This window comes from Oncorhynchus gorbuscha, linkage group LG04, assembly GCF_021184085.1.
Source record: "Oncorhynchus gorbuscha isolate QuinsamMale2020 ecotype Even-year linkage group LG04, OgorEven_v1.0, whole genome shotgun sequence".
NCBI lineage: Eukaryota > Metazoa > Chordata > Actinopteri > Salmoniformes > Salmonidae > Oncorhynchus > Oncorhynchus gorbuscha.
Genome location: NC_060176.1, coordinates 50,128,886 through 50,146,063, shown reverse-complemented (window position 1 = coordinate 50,146,063; position 17,178 = coordinate 50,128,886). Strand labels below are relative to the sequence as shown.

The 17,178-nt window shown below is 42.5% G+C and overlaps 1 protein-coding gene across 1 annotated transcript in view; it reads left to right on the top strand.

The window, feature by feature from the left end:
- Positions 1–17,178, top strand: part of LOC124034202 (single-stranded DNA-binding protein 2-like) — a 94,979-nt gene that overhangs the window by 35,278 nt on the left and 42,523 nt on the right. The window contains exons 2-4 of the mRNA XM_046347077.1: positions 7,537–7,609; positions 9,363–9,424; positions 9,787–9,871. Of these exons, the coding sequence (XP_046203033.1) occupies positions 7,537–7,609; positions 9,363–9,424; positions 9,787–9,871 (220 nt within the window). The remainder of the gene's footprint in view (positions 1–7,536; positions 7,610–9,362; positions 9,425–9,786; positions 9,872–17,178) is intronic.

Below are 17,178 nucleotides of genomic sequence, written 5' to 3'. Positions count from 1 at the left end.
ATATTTAAGCCGGACAATAACGTTGTCAATATATTAGGTAAACAAGAAAGGCACTCTCTCGGTCACGCATGAAAAAGCTCTGTGACACTGCAGGGTCCACTCATTCAGACTGCTCTTACTCATTTTTCAGAATACAAGCCTGAAACAATTTCTAAAGACTGTTGACATCTAGTGGAAGGTATATGAACTGCAATTAGAGTCCTAAGTCAATGGATACTGTAATGGCAGTGAATAGAAAACTACAAAACAAAAACAAATCTTACTTCCTGAATGGATTTTTCTCAGGTTTTTGCCTGCCAAATCAGTTCTGTTATACTCACCGACACTGTTGTTACAATTTTGGAAACTTTAGAGTGTTTTCTATCCAAATCTACCAATTATATGCATATCCTATCGTCTGGGCCTGAGTAGCAGTCAGTTTAATTTGGGCACGCTTTTCATCCAAAATTCCGAATGCTGCCCCCTACCTTTGCATATACTCCAGAATGTTATGAAGAGTGAGCAAATGAATTTCAATTAATTGCATTTGCCATGCAAAAAAATCCTACAATGTGATTTTCTGGATTATTTTCAAATTGTCTGTCATAGTTGAAGTGTACCTATGATGAAAATGACAGGCCTCTCATTTTTTTTAAGTGGGAGAACTTGCACAATTGGTGGCTGACTATATACTTTTTGCCCCATTGTAACACAGAAATAGTGTTAAAATGAATCACTAACCTTTGATCTTCACCGGATGGCACTCCCAGGACTCCATGTTAGACAATATATGTGTGTTTTGTTCGATAAAGTTAATCTTTATGTCAAAAAACCTCCTTTGAAATTGGTGCGTTATGTTCAAAAATGCATTGTCTCAAACAAACATCTGGTGAAAGTGCAGAGAGCCACATCAAATTACAGAAATACTCATCATAAACATTAATGAAAGATACAAGTGTTAAACACACAATTAAAGATAAACTTCTCCTTACTGCAACCGCTGTGTCATATTTCAAAAAAGTTTTACGGTAAAAGCACACCATGCAATTATGTTAGGTCAGCGCCTTGCCACAGAAAAACATACAGCCATTTTCCAACCAACAAATAGCGTTATGAAATATTCACTTACCTTTGATGATCTTCATCGGAATGCACTCCCAGGAATCCCAGTTCCACAATAAATGTTTGTTTTGTTCGATAAAGTCCCATCATTTATGTCCAAATACCTCCTTTTTGTTTGCGCATTTAGTTCACAAATCCAAATTCACAAGGCGTGGGCACTTAGTTCAGACAAAGTCAAAACCGTTCCATTACACTTCATAGAAACATGTCAAACGATGTATACAATCAATCTTTAGGATGATTATGAGCAGCGCGCGTGACTTAGCTCATGTCATTCTGCCAGTCCCCTGATTCAAACAGCTCTTATTCGCTCCCCCTTCATTAGTAGAAGCCTGAAACAACATTCTAAAGACTGTTACCATCTAGTGGAAGCCTTAGGAAGTGCAATATGACCCCATAGACACTGTATATTGGATAGGCTATCACTTGAAAAACTACAAACCTCAGATTTCCCACTTCCTGGATGGATTTTTCTTCTCAGGTTTTTGCATGCCATATGAGTTCTGTTATACTCACAGACATCATTCAAACAGTTTTAGAAACTCCAGAGTGTTTTCTATCCAAATTTACTAATTATATGCATATTCTTTTGGGGCTGAGTAGCAGGCAGTTTACTCTGGGCAACTTGCTTATTCAAGCTACTCAATACTGCTCCACAGTCCCAAATAAGTTAAGCGCTTGTAAGTAAGCATTGTATTCGGGGCATGTGACAAATAAAATGTGATTTGATTTAAAGAAGGGCAGTGATTGGTAGATGGGTAACAATAGCAAATCAGACATTGAATATCTCTTCAAGCATGGTCAAGTTAATAATTATTTTGTGGATGATGTTTTAAACCACCCAGACACAACAAAGATGCAGTCGTCCTTCTGAACTGAGCTGCAGGACAGGAAAGAAACTGCTCAGGGATGTCACCATGAGGCCAGTGGTGATTTTAAAACGGCTTCAGAGAACTGAAAATGGTTTAACAACATGGTTCTGACTCCCCAATAATTACCTAAATGACAGAGTGAAAAGAAGAATAAAAATACACAGAATATAAATATTCTAAAACATGCATCCTGTATGCAACAAGTCACTAAAGTAATACTGAAAAACAAAACAAGGCAAAGGAATACACTTTTTGGCCTCAATGCAAAGCTTTATGTTTTGGGCAAATCCAACACATCACATCATGGTAACTGCCTCCTTATTTTCAAGCATGCTGGTCACTGCATCATGGTATGGGTATGCTTGGACATCAGCAGACTTATAAGGAGCTAAGCACAGTACTGAAGTCCACAAGTGAAGGTATGAGAGAACGAGAGTGCGTAGTTATAGATGCGAGACGGAATTATACAATGAGCAAAGTGATCATCCTGTTCTTATGTGGCTGCTATGAAAGTGAACTGTGTGTGTGGGATAAACATACCTGAATTTGCCAATAGAAACTCTTGTTTACAACTGTTTGGACTAATGATTACACCCTGTATCAGCTAGATGCAGGCAATAGTGTGCAAGGCGGTATGGAATGTGTCACTGTCTGTCACCTTGATGACTCAAATTTTTCTCTTGACCTATGCACCTAAGTTGTATACTTTCATTCGTAGGCTAGGTTGTAGCGACCTCATGATGGGTATAGGGAAAGTTTGTTTAATATCCTGAACCTGTAAATGTTACATTGAGCTGTGTGAATGGAATATAAATGACCCAAAATGCAGTAATAGAAATAATGTCACGGTCATAAAAAAAAGTGTCCTCTGATCTTAACCGGCACCGACCGCCACTGGTGTGTGTGTGTGTGTGTGTGTGTGTGTGTGTGTGTGTGTGTGTGTGTGTGTGTGTGTGTGTGTGTGTGTGTGTGTGTGTGTGTGTGTGTGTGTGTGTGTGTGTGTGTGTGTGAGATATATAGAGAGAGAGAGAGCGGAAAAAAAACCTGACCATATTGGAATGCTATCTGGCATTGAACAAAGAGTACACAGTGTACCTGACCACTGTGACTGACCCACAATTAAGACCCATAGCCCTTGACTATGTACAGACTCCGTGAGCATAGCCTTGCTATTGAGAGAGGCCGCCTCTGGCTCTCGAGAGAAAACAGGCTACGTGCCCATTGCCCATAAAATGAAGTGGAAACTGAGCTTCACTTCCTAAACTCGTACCAAATGTATGATAACATTACAGATACATATTTCCCACAGAGCACAAAGACCCCAAAAAATGAAAACAAATCCAACATTGATAAACTCCCATATCTGTTAGGCGAAATACCACAGTGTGCAATCACAGCAGCAACAGTTGTGGCCCGTTGAGAAAAGGGCACCACTGGAGCAACATTGTAAATACCACCAATATTTTATGTGTTTATTTATCTTCCCCTACTATTCGTACTACAACTATTTGCACATTGCTAAAACACTGTAAATAGCTGCTAATATAACATTTTGAAATGTCTATCTTTTTAAACCTTTTTGAGTGCAATATTTACTATAAAATTCAAAGTATGTCATTGTTTTGTGTCTTCTCACTATAGTTGATCGTTTTTTTCACTTGCTTTGGCAATGTGAACATTTTTCCCTTGCCAACAAAACCCCTGTGAAATGAATTGAGAGAGAGAGCTCCACACAATAATGGAGGAACAGACAGGGCCATTTTAATAAGTGTGATTTATAGGTATATTTTTGCCAAGCCTCAGCGCATTTAAACCTGCGTTTCTTAGGTCAGTAGAAACACCGCTGTGGGAATTAGCACCTCTTTATACTTAGCCTTTTCTCCTCTTCTTGTTCCTTTCATCTCCCTTTCTCTCCACTCTTCTCTTCACCTCTCCAGATCTCTCCTATCCTTTTTTAAAATCTCTTCTCTCTTTCCTTGGTTTTCTTCCTTCTCCTCTCCTCTTGTCTCCTCTCTGTCATCTTGTGTCAATGGGCAGATGTGTCTCTTAGGGCCACACAGTAGAGTCACAGCGTAATATTGATTACCCATCATATTTCAGAGAGAGAGAGAGAGGTTTCATGCCGATGGCCATTAGGCCGAACACTGGGACATAGGCCAGATGCAGGGACCAATATACGGTCGGACAGTAGGCCGCGGAGACATTAATATGTGTGACTTGTGTACTAACTTTCAGGTTTTCCGTACTGCATGTTTTATGTTTTTGTCTGTGTATTTGTATGCTGACTTCACAAAATGAATATCCGTGTAAATGATCAATAAAGTATATTGTATTGTACAGACAGACAGACAGAGATAGAAAGAGACGCAGCCTTAAGAACATCGCCATGTTTTATTCATGGAACGTCGTTGCGTTAACCTTGTCCCTGTGAAAAGCTTTGTCTTCTCTGTGGTTAAACATCACGCCACTCCGCCGCCTGCTGCAGACACTGTTGCTCCTTGTGCTCTCCTTTCATACCTCATCCCTTCATCATTAAACACAAGGCCTCTCAAGAGAAAGACAAGATAGATGAGAGAATTGGAGAGAGAGCGAGGGGAAGGAGGCAGAGAGAAAAAGAGAGATTTAGAGAGAGGTGAGGCAAAGAGGCGAAGAGAGGTGGAGAAAGCGAGCGAGGGCAAGAGGCACAGAGAGAGAGTCTGGAGAGATGTGCAGTCCATCATATTCAGAGAGGTAGACTAGAGGTGTCTGGAGGGTTTATTTTTGTCCCAGTCTGAGATGTTCGTCTAGACTGAGGAGACGCTATGCTGCTGCCTGCTAAGCTGCATGGCAGGGCACAGACACAGGATGCACCCAAAATGGCACCCTTTTCCCTTTATTAGTGCATGACTTTTGACCTGGGCATACAGGGCTTTGGTCAAAAGTAGTGCACTATAAAGGAATAGGGTGCCATTTGGGACACATACAGAGAGCTGGTGAGCTTTCATACTACCCTCACCAGGGAGAAAAGTCAAGTGAACTTCTAAGGCTCTATTCCCACTACGAGATATGAAGGAGAGTCTAAGGAGCTACCAGATTAGGAAAAACTCTGGGCCCCAGGAAACATCCCCACCACCTCCTGAAATCACCACAATGTTACAAATGAAAAAATATATCCCATTTGACATATTTTTGGTGGTGGGGATGGGCTTCCATAGTTTTACGTGGCTCCAGTCGTGTAATGGTGCCTGGAGAAGTGGGTACATTCAAATTAAACTACATCAGGAGACCACTTTTGAAGTCTGGGAGAATTTTTAAAAATGTTTTAATTGTTTTCTTTTTTTTAAATTTAAGAGTAGCCTTTCAAGTATGCAGGCACCTAGGACTCTGATTGATGCAAATTATCATCATCATGATATCATTCTGGCAGGTAGGCATTGGCTACATTGTAGCTAGTTAACATATAATAGAGAAGGTTTTTGGGAAAGCTTTTCCCATCTACCTGAAGACAGTTAGGCCTATCATTAGCGTCAATCTATTTTTCCTGTTCCTTAATAGTTTGAAACATAGACATTTTACTTTATATTATGAGTCATGTCTTACCTTGTGACAAAGTAGCCTATAGCCAAAGTCCCACCATAGAAACGTGGAGGCAATACTTTTTATAGACTTACTCATATGCGTTCTCCTGTTCTATTGGTTTTCTTTCAACTTTCTTTCATTGCCTAGCAGCCGAAGGCATTATTCGAATCATATTAGCAACCCATGAGAGTTGTTGCATCTCGAAATCCACCCGCTTTCTAACAGATATGTCCATCTGTCCATGAAACTGCTTGCATTTTAGAACAGTATTTTCTCGCAAATTTGCATTTTGGAACTTTCACACGTAGGCCTACTGCGGTGTATACATTGCTGCACCTAAAATGTGAAAAAATAATAGTTTATCAACATTAAGCTAAACATTCCGATCTGTTCCATCAGCCCTATTAATTGATACGGGCGTATACCTCCACTACACTACTTTGATAAATATCAGTGGGGATTAAGAAGTGGGTGTAGGCAATGCCCACTGAAAAAATAAGTGGGTATATGGCGTATACCTGCGTAGGCCTATACCCAACACTATACCACTGTGTGGCTCAGTGCAGCCGGCCGATACGGCAACAATTTCAGAATTGAACATGCTGTACATTTCAGCTGTTTCAAAAACATTGCTCTGCTATTACCATTTATACTGTAGGAGTGTTGGCTCAATGAGACAATTCTGTTTACTTTTCTGTCTGGGGCAAATGTCGGGCGATGTCTTGCGTTTACCTCCGGAGGTAGCGGACGTCGAGACGTAAGCAAGTACGCAAGTTCACATTTGAGTCATTTGTCTAGCCAACGGTATTTTTTTACGAAAAGTGTAGTAAGTGTGAAGAGGCTCTAAGTCCAAAATACCCCACATTCTGGAAACAGATTTCCATGTTTTTATCCACCATTGCTGCTAAAAAGAATTCCGTTTTCACTAACTACACTTCTTCTGATTGATGATTCTTCCTTGAACCTAACTGATCACGAAAAACGTATATGTCTTGCCGGACTTACGCCTCGATCACACCGACGGTGTTTTTGAATTTTGGTACACCAGAAGTACATTCATTTCCAATGGAACGGTGCGTTTGCCTTGCAGCGTTGCGTTGCAGAGGCAGCGGCGGTATGTTCTGTGTGGTGCGGAACGTTGGATTTATCGAACGTATGCGTCAAACTGTATGCTGAACTTTGGACACATCCAGATGAGGCTGCGTACCATTTTCAGCAGCCAAAAAGATGGTTGCATTATGTTGACAAGAACCTCGCTCTCTATCATGGCGGCAATGGGCGCTTTCATTTATGGACATTGGTTTGAGTCATTTCATTGTCAATTGGGATTGTTTTTATCCGTAAAAAAATGTATAAATGTTTTATTTATTTTTTCCTCAAACCCCCCACAGGCTGGATTGAATGGGCTGGCTGACGGATCCAGCCCACGGGCCTTATGTTTAAGACCGCTGCTCTTGACTGAATCCATGTTTCTACGATTCTGAGACTCCCGAGACCCAACCAAGCCTGAATTGTACTGTTAAGAGACTGACTGATCCTGCATTGATCCCTGACAGATCAATGGATATCTTGTATATGTGGATCAGGTAGACCACCTGCCAGCCCTCCAAGTTAGTTTGATCAACAGAGCAGTACAGAGTAAAGAATGAATGAATCAATCAAGTGTGTAATGAATTCCCAGTGTGGGAAAAGCACAGTGGTTTTTTTTTGGGGGGGGGGTATATATAGAGTGCCTGGGGTAAAACAGAGGCATTTCCTGTGTGTTCCCTCTGTGCCAACTCATCTCAGCATGCTGTTTGTTCTTCTATTGCCTGTGTGTTTTCAGCTTTAGCAGAGTCTGTCGAGGGTATAGAAGCTCTGTCTCATATGGCCCAAAGTTGAAATGGTTGGAATTGAACAGGATAGGTCGAATTGTGTTATGCAGTTGACACAGCCTGGTGTGGCCACACTACTTTACTCTGGTAATCATCCTACTAACATGTTATCCTTATGTTTCTCTGTGCAGGTTAGCTCTCTATGTGTATGAGTACCTGCTGCACGTAGGGGCACAGAAGTCAGCACAGACCTTCCTCTCAGAGGTAAGTGTGTGTGTGTGTGTGTCCACTCTCCTAGAGCAGGGCTGATTCTGCCTCGTGTGTGTGTGTGTGTGTGTGTGTGTGTGTGTGTGTGTGTGTGTGTGTGTGTGTGTGTGTGTGTGTGTGTGTGTGTGTGTGTGTGTGTGTGTGTGTGTGTGTGTGTGTGTGTGTAATTGAATTAGTGAGGAGTGCTGAGCTGGCAGGGCAGTAGGGGGTTCAGTATTTAGCCTCCATTACTGGGATCAGCCCAGAGAGTTACGATAGACCACCTAGCTGGCAGGTTTCTCTCTCTCTCTCTCTCTCTGTCTCTGTGTGTATGCAGGTAAGGAAGTGTGAAAGTTGAAACCAGTAATTTTCTCCAAATAAAGAAAAAAGCGATAGAGGATGCATCAGCTGGCTCCACCCCCCTCTCCCCCCTCACGCGGACACACACAAATACATACACCCTTTCCTCTCTGGCATCCCATGGCATATCACTCCGTCTGTCTTCCGGAGATGGTGGAGATGAAAGGAGAAGAGAGGGAGGCGGTGTGTTTGAGTGTGGGAGCCGAGCACATTAGCTGAAAGAGGGATGTGTGTAAACACAGCCGTCCCTCCCATCCCCCTACACTACCCAACCCACCATGGCTCCTACTGGAGTAGAGGGCAGGAGAGGAACCAGGATTTAAATAGCTGTTAGCCACTCCATAGAGCTGTGTTTACCACGCACGTCTGTTGACACCTCCAGGCTGAGACCCTGAGACCCAACACAACCACAACCCAACCTCAGATTGGCCAAATACAGACAGACCACTTCTTCTGCTGCCGAGGGAACATGGGTTAGTTGGATGGTGCTCACTGTTCACTGTTGATGCTGTCAAACATTGGCTACGATGAACAGAATGTTCACGCTATGACTGTAGTTGTTTATTTCAAATAGGCTCCTCAACTAAGTAGAGATAGAGACTGACAGAGAGAAGGATCGGAAAGTCAGGTTAACAGGGGAGTTGAGTCATGCTGTAAACCTTCTACAGCAGGGTGATGTCACTCTCAGAGCCAGCCTAAACAATACCATGACAGTCGCCCCATTGTGTACAGTTTCCGTAGACATCCACTCTACACCACCACTCAATCACATGGTTTTACTGTGTGTGTGTGTGTGTGTGTGTGTGTGTGTGTGTGTGTGTGTGTGTGTGTGTGTGTGTGTGTGTGTGTGTGTGTGTGTGTGTGTGCTCGCAAGTGTGCATGCTCTCCTGTGTGTGTGTGTATGTGTGTCCATAAATCAGGTTTAGTCCAGAGGATGATGTTACTGCTTGCATTGACCTTGTGTGGAGGCACAGGAGATGGCATGCTAAGGTTTGAGAGAGCGAGAGAGACCGAGCAAAAGAAAGATAGTTATGGGGCAAAGCAAACACAGTAGTGTTTCAGGGTTCACCGTGTGTGGCCTGTACAAAGGACAGATTGGCCTCTCAGGTTGGTACATGTCTTTAAGAACAGCCCCACAACTAACAATGGGCTCTGTCAGGTTTAAAGTACACGACACACACACACACACACACACACACACACACACACACACACACACACACACACACACACACACACACACACACACACACACACACACACACACACACACACACACACACACACACACACACACACACACACATATATACTTGAGGACTTCAGTTGCAGTACAATGGGGTCTACACCTGACACATGATTTACCTTTGAAACCTCTCTCTCTCTCTCTCTCTGTCTGTCTCTTGGGTAGATCCGATGGGAGAAGAACATCACATTAGGAGAGCCCCCAGGGTTCCTCCATTCTTGGTGGTGGTGAGTACAGTACTACATCCTTCACTCCATTCCCTCACCCTCTCCTTTATCTTCATCCTCCTCTCTTCTCTATTACAACTTGTTTTAAATGACAATGACTTATCAATCCACCTTACTGGGCCTGTATAACAAACAAAAAACTTCTCAGAGTAGGAGTGCTGATCTGGAATCAGTTTTCCCTTTTAGATTATAATGAATGGACATGGGGACCTGGCTTTTCTACTTCTACTCTGAGATGCTTTGTGAATACGGGCCCTGGTAACATTCTGGAATAATCAGAATGATAACATTGCTACTGATGAAGATATTGTTATTTTTGTTTGTTTAGATTCTAACCTCCCCTTGCCTTCCCTGTGCTGCAGTGTGTTCTGGGACCTGTACTGTGCAGCCCCAGAGAGGAGAGAAACATGTGAGCACTCCAGTGAGGCCAAGGCCTTCCATGACTATGTGAGTCACCATCAACATTACATTACCTCACCCCGTCCTCAACCACTGCTGCCCCACACTGGTGCCTACTGCTGCCTTACACTGGTGCTAACCAGTGTTCTGCCCGTATTTTTCAATAGATGTACAATGTATAGGAGTTTAGCGGCTGGATGTAGGCTACCTGGTACACCTGTCTGATTCAAGCCTCTCTGAGTGGACTAATCCATTGTGGAGGCCCCGGGGATGGCACACATTTACCGTTAATTCCCATCATTTCTAATCTACAATGTTTGTTTGGTTACGGTCATATATGTTAATGCGTTTAATATATTATTATTACAGTCTTACCGTTTTTCATTCTAGGAGTGGACACATTGTTTGCAGAGTGCACAACCTATGCTAAACTTGTGAGGAAAGCATTTTGGTTTATTTCATTCCCATTTACCAGTTGTCAATTTATTAATTGTCTTTTGTTTGGAGCGCTCCTGTCAATCTTGAGTTGGAACACGCACTTGATTACACATAGAACTAGGCCTAGGCTACCTGTAGGCTCATAAATGTGCCCATTTGGGGATCTGATACTATTTCGGATTGTCTTAACTCACCATTACTTAAATAAATAAATAAATATTTATTTATTTAAACTTTATTTAACTAGGCAAGTCAGTTAAGAACAAATTCTTATTTACAATGACAGCCTATCCCGGGCCAAACCCTAACCCGGACGACGCTGGGCCAATTGTGCGCCGCCCTGTGGGACTCCAAATCACGGCCAGTTGTGATACAGCCTGGAATTGAACCAGGGTCTGTAGTGACACCTCTACTACTGAGTGCCTTAGACCGCTGCTCCACTCAGGAGCCTGTGAAACTGTGGAACTTCTCACAGCAGTTTTTTATTCGCCTCTAAAAGCAAGTTAACCAAGTCTGTTTTTACATCCATTGAGAATGACAATAGTTCCTTAACGTAGCCTATTTGAAAAATATTTCCAACTCTCTCCCTTTCGATAACCAGTCAGCATGAAAGGAGAAACAGTGTTATGCTCTGATGATGGAAATGTCATAAAAAAAGGCTACCTGATTACTTCTTATCCTTGCGCAAATAGCCTACAGCTATGTCGGTCTGTCTGGAGCTCACTGGTGCAGGAAACTGAGGGCCCAGAATATTTTATACAATGTTGCAAGTTTGCTAGCATCAGCTTCAGGCAGGACCCAAGTTAATAGTTGATACAATGTTTCAAGTTCGTTTCAGGCAGACCATGCATAGCCAATGTGATTTATAGGATATTTATTTTTATCAGGATATTTTCTACCTGGCTGGCTGCAATGTTTTTATTTATTGGCTTTATGTGGGCTATTTTTACATATTGGCAATGGCAATAAAATTTACTTTTACATTTGTATCATTTTCATTTAGATGGATTAACCACAGGACATTGATTTTGAGATGACAACTTTATTGTAAATTAAATGAAACTATTCCACGACAATGTGCATATGAAAATCATAACTGGCATGCAGATTAGTAGGAATGGTACGATAACTTGGCACTCCAAATGGAAAAGGTTGCCGACCGCTGGTGTGGTCTATTACCGGCAACTTCAGGAGCATAACGGCAGAATCTGCCAAGGCCAGCAGCAGCGGGAGGAGGAGGAGGGTCTGGACGGGAACAGGTTTTTTTTTCTTCTGGTTTTAATTGCAGTTCTTTAATAAAGCATCAGGCAAAGTAGCCTACATATAGTTGATTTTATTCAAACATAGGGTGTGTCTACATATAGACAAATACATATTTAAAAATGTTGACCAATCAATTGGTCAAAAGAACAGACGACTCTCGGTCGTAACAGGGAAAGTCATGTAAGCATGTCCAGAGCCTGAGCCGGGATGTGTATAAACACTTATTTTCTCTCTCTCGCCTGAGGGAGGTGGAGGGGTCTCCCGCTTTTTGAAGTTGTTGTTCTTTCTCTGGAGCCAGTCTGACTCATCAGATTTTGTGTGGCGTGGTTTATTGAGACGCATTGTTGAGAGTTCACAGGTCGTAGCTTTTTGCTTTCTCCTCTCTCTCTCTCGCTGCAGGCCTAGTGGGCAACTACTCCCCCCACAGACCCCATCTCAGCGTAGTTGGAGGCAGATGGGGAGGTGGGGTCACGGTGCACAGTGCGAGGTGGAAGAGGTGTGCATGTATTTGTGTGTGCAGGAAGATGATGCTGATTCTGGTGATGATGTGTGGTGAATAGGCTCCTGGGAAACGAAGCAGCAGCGCTGAGATGTCATCGTGGCTCTGGGGAGAGGAGCGCTGGAGGGCGGCCCGACCTCTGAGCCCTGAGAGAGAGAAGGGTGGGGTGGGGGGAGTGAGAGAGTGAGGAATGGAAATTGGAGGGTGAGGGAGAGACAATGAGGGGGGAGAGTGGGGAATAGAAAGGGAGAGAGCTACAAAGAGAGAAAGTGGGAGGGAGATGGAGATGGGGGGGGGGCTGGACAGTGGCAGCATGAATCTGAGTCACAGAAAGAGGGAAGGAATGGAAGGAAGAGAGGAATCCATCTTGCCTATTCCCTCTTCATCCTGCCTCCTCTAAATCTTACTGGTAACAACACCACACACAGTCTAACTACATAACTTCATAGAGAGAAACACAATTACTGGCAACAACTAATCGTTAGAAAACTCCACAATTTCAGCTTCTTCTATTACTTTCAGTAAATGCATCAATTAAGTACAGGCATGCATGTGGTGAGCAAAATAATTGGCACAAATTTGTCCATGTTCTTCTTCTGGATGTAATATGTGGGTTGTAATTAGCCAGGGTCACTTTCAATTAACGGTGATTGTGAGATCCAATCAGAACCAATCTACCACACAGATACTGTAGCTACTTTACACAGCTCAATTAACAGAGCTAGGGAGACCATTAGGGTCGGCGTTATTGAAAAAGGAAAACACCTTGATTTGATGCGGTTCATCATTTGTTTCAATCGTCTGACTTTGAGGCTGATGAAGATGTAATCAAGCATATTTGTGGTAATTCTTTTCAGATAGCTAATTATTTTTCGGGAGGTAGATGGATAGAGAGAGTTGAGTCAATTCTTTAAAGATACTTCCTGTGCTCAGCTCATTCCATGGTGTCAAGGCGTTGGTCTCCATCTGTATTACTATACTATTGTATTATCCGCGTGTGTGTGTGTGTGTTGTGCTTCTATGCGCAACTGTGTGTGTGAGTGTATACATTATGTGTCTGATGTGAGCCGGTATTCCAGGAACTCCAGGGAAAAGTGAGGGAAGAAAGAGTGATGAATGAAGAGTCCTGCTGTATTGATTTCATCTTCAGTCTGGGTGTTTCAGCCAGGGAAACGACGTTTACAGTTCTGCTAAGTGCTTTTTAAATTGCCTTCTCCATGCTAAATGAGCAAATTTCATTCGAGGAGGGAAACGGAGTCATCAAAACAAGCTATTTTTACATTATTTCGATCATTTCGGAAATGGACCAATTAGGAGCTAACTCACAGAATATTGCTTCTCTGTCTTTCAAACAAGGTTATAATAGTTTTGGGATTTTATTTTTATTTCGAATTCAGTTTAGTTTCAGTTCGTTTTCACACTGTATTTGCTCGTTTCGATTTATTTTTAGTTGTATAAAACTATTTCTATTTAGTTTTTATATTTTTATTTTCACTTTTAGTGTTCGGGGCGGAAAGCATGCGTGGGAGGCTAGGAGACATTTCTGTTGTATAGTTTTTTGGGATGTCACTACTTTCAACTGGGGGGCAGTAATACATAAGGTGATGGATTAAGTTTAAATGATTAAGTCAGTCTCATTGTGACTTGGATTTAAAAAGAATAGCTCTGAGACTGGAGCAAAAATAAGGATGAAGGAAACTTTCTCACGCCCATGTTTACACCAATCCAATGCTTTTTAACTTTAGTAGTACATGTAAGAAACGAGTTAGCTATGTAGCTATTTTTCCCTGTTAGCTAGTGATAGTGATCAGATTATCTATATATTGTCAAGATACTGGACTGACCGCTCTAACAATGGGAATACATGTCCAGAAAGGCAGAAGGCAGGCGGGAGAGGGCAGGATCTGGAGGGGACATTCTAGCCAATGACAGGGCAGATACGCGTGTGAACAACAGGAACAACGCTGATATAACAGTTTTTCCTCAAAGTTGCTGGAATGCCAATTTACACCGAGTGTACAAAACCTTAGGAACACCTTCCTAATATCTAGTTGCTCCCCGTTATGCCCTCAGAACAGCCTGTTCATCGGGGCATGGACTTTACAAGGTATCGAAGGCGTTCCACTGGGTTTCTGGCCCATTTTTGACTCCAATGCTTCCCACAGTTGTGTCAAGATGGCTGGGAGTGGATCTCTAGCTCGTTCCATCTCCTCCCGCAGATGCTCAATTGGATTGAGATCTGGTGACTGGGCAGGCCACTGCAGTAAGCTGAATTCACTGTTATGTTTTCGTTTACTATAATAATCTTGCTTTTAAGAATAAGACTTCTATCCACGCAGGTCAGTGAGTTTGTTCCTGATGATTCTGTGAGAGGTTGGAAGGTAACACAGAAGCGGGATGATTCTCAGTGTTATGTGGTGACACTATAATGCTGTGCCAATGTTCTCCCATAACTGGTCCACAACAGTCATACAGTCAAAACTCTCATATGCAGATAACATCTATGCTGGCTGGGTAGCATACAGGTTTTAAGCAAATGTTCGAAAAAGGCCCCTTCACAAAAGATATTGTGTCAAAACCAGTCATCATATTAGTTTGATCTCTGGATTGGGCCTGAAAGAGAACCATGTAGCATCACTCACCTCTCTAGTTTCTGACCCATTTTCTAACATTTAATCCAGCTCTTTTTAGAGCCATGATAAGTACTAGTCTCGTTTGTAGCTGTGTCTCCAATCTCCATCATGCAGAGTACCACTATAAGCCTAGCAAGCCAGGCCAGGCTATGTAGACACCACTAAACTCTACCCTACTTCTTGCCAGCTAATCCTGCCTCCTTGTCCAGCTCTTATAGGCACCACTCATCTAGCTGTCTTCTATCCCATTTCTTATCAAGTTAATCCCCCTACCGTTTTGAAACAATGGTCTATTCTTGTTCTGCTTTATTGATATCACACTATTATCAGAACTAATTTCTTTGTGATCACGGGGAGTTGAACACAAACATGAGCAAATTAAACAGGATGGAAGGAGAATCATGCCAGCATGAAATTGCTTGTAAGACCTGTAAAAGCAACTCAAGCATGTTAACAAAGCCCCCACCACACACACACAACTTTGGGTAGAAACTGACATTTAAACACTGGTTTTCTTATTGGAGAAATGCGTATTTTACAAAGGCTATGCGTGTGTGTGTATATGTTGGTGTATGTGTGTGAGGATGTATGTACAGTACAATATAAAGAGTTCCTCAGCTGTTGGTTGTTTTGTGCGTGTGCCTTATAAATTCAACTGTATGTCAAATCAAATTTGATTCGTCACATGCTTCCTTAAACAACAGGTGTAGACTAACAGTGAAATCCTTGCTCACATACATACATTTCCCAACAATGCAGATACAAATAATAGAAAAGTAAAACACGTAATAATAAAAGTAATAGTATTGTGTGTTTGTGTGAATAGAGTGCTCATCCAGCATGAAAGGCTGTTTCTCAGTCAGACAAGAACAAGTGCCAATCAGGGTTGTAACTAGAAGGAGTACAGCTAAGACAGGAAGGGGATTTTCGTAGCAGGTTAGGAGAGCATGTTTGCTAACCCTAACCCTTTTACTAACCTTAACCTAAGTCTCCTAACCTTATACGTTAATTATCCTAACCTGCTGTGTAAATTCTCCTAACCTGCTACGAAAAAGTCATATCCATTCTAAGCGTTTCTCCCTTTAGTCTGTACTGCCAATCAGGCTTCAGGCTGCTAGGCTAGGTGCTGCGGTGGGGTGGGGAACGTGCCTGTGGTATCAGGCAGGCTCCCGAGTGGCGCAGCAGTCTAAGGCACTGCGTCTCAGTGCAAGAGGCGTCACTACAGTCCCTGGTTTGAATCCAGGCTGTATTACATCCGGCCGTGATTGGGAGTCTCATAGGTAGGTGCACAATTGGCCCAGCGTCTTCCGGGTTTGTCTGGTGTAGTCCGTCATTATAAATAAGACTTTGTTCTTAACTAACTTGCCTAGTTAAATTAAGGTTAAATTAAATACTTTTTTTTCCTCACTGGGGGATGTTAGCTCTGACACTGTGCTGTTAGGGAGGAGAGCAGATCAAGCACAAAGCAACCTCTGACGAAGCGATCTCTCTCGAAGTACAAGAACTCACACATACAGACACACTAATTTACTCGTGCATAGACAGACACACGGGCCAGGAATGATACATACACACACACACGCATGCATACATATTCAACCAACTCCAATACCTGCTCAAGCCCCACGCCCCCTTTCTACCCCCCCTCCACCTATCTCTACACACTCTTTCTCCCCCATTCCTCCCATGCACGCACACACACACAGACCGGTATTTTTGAGGGCCTCTGCCAGGGATCCAGGGAAAGTAGGGTGTGGTAGCTGAACACAAGGGACTGCTCTGTTTAACTGGAAACACCCATGTCCTGATATGACCCTGTCCCCTGCACGCACGCAGGCAGACACGCACGCACGCAAGCAGACACACACACACACACACACACACACACACACACACACACACACACACACACACACACACACACACACACACACACACACACACACACAGTGACACTACTCTCCACACTCCACCCACAAGCAAACAGTCAATGAGTCATTCCTCAAGAAACCCAGAGAAAACAAATACCATAGAATAGGCCTTTCGAGAAAGGATTGTTGACATAGATACAAATGTTAAATGTAAAAGCATAATTGAGAAATAATTTATTAAAGTTGGCATTTATGACGTTTTGGCGTTACTCAGGCCTCCTTTAAGCAAAAATTGATGTCATATGAAGCTTTACCGTTTGCTCTGTGATATGAGTAGTATTTTGATTTCAATACAAAAATATAACAATGAATATTGAAAATATTGAACATAAAATACACTACAGGAATATCAAAGGGGGATCTCTGCTAGTTTTAAAATTATGGCCCGACTTTTGAGAATTTGGTATAGTAGGCAATGTACAGTAACCAATCACAGCCTTTCTTTTACTTATCATTGCACATCCTGCAAATCACCAGAAGATGGCAACCATTTTGAATCCATTTTCACATTCACTGTTGGTAATGCTTACAAATTGGATCATAACTCTACTGGCAGAGATCCCATTCTGGAACATGTATATTCGCCTATAA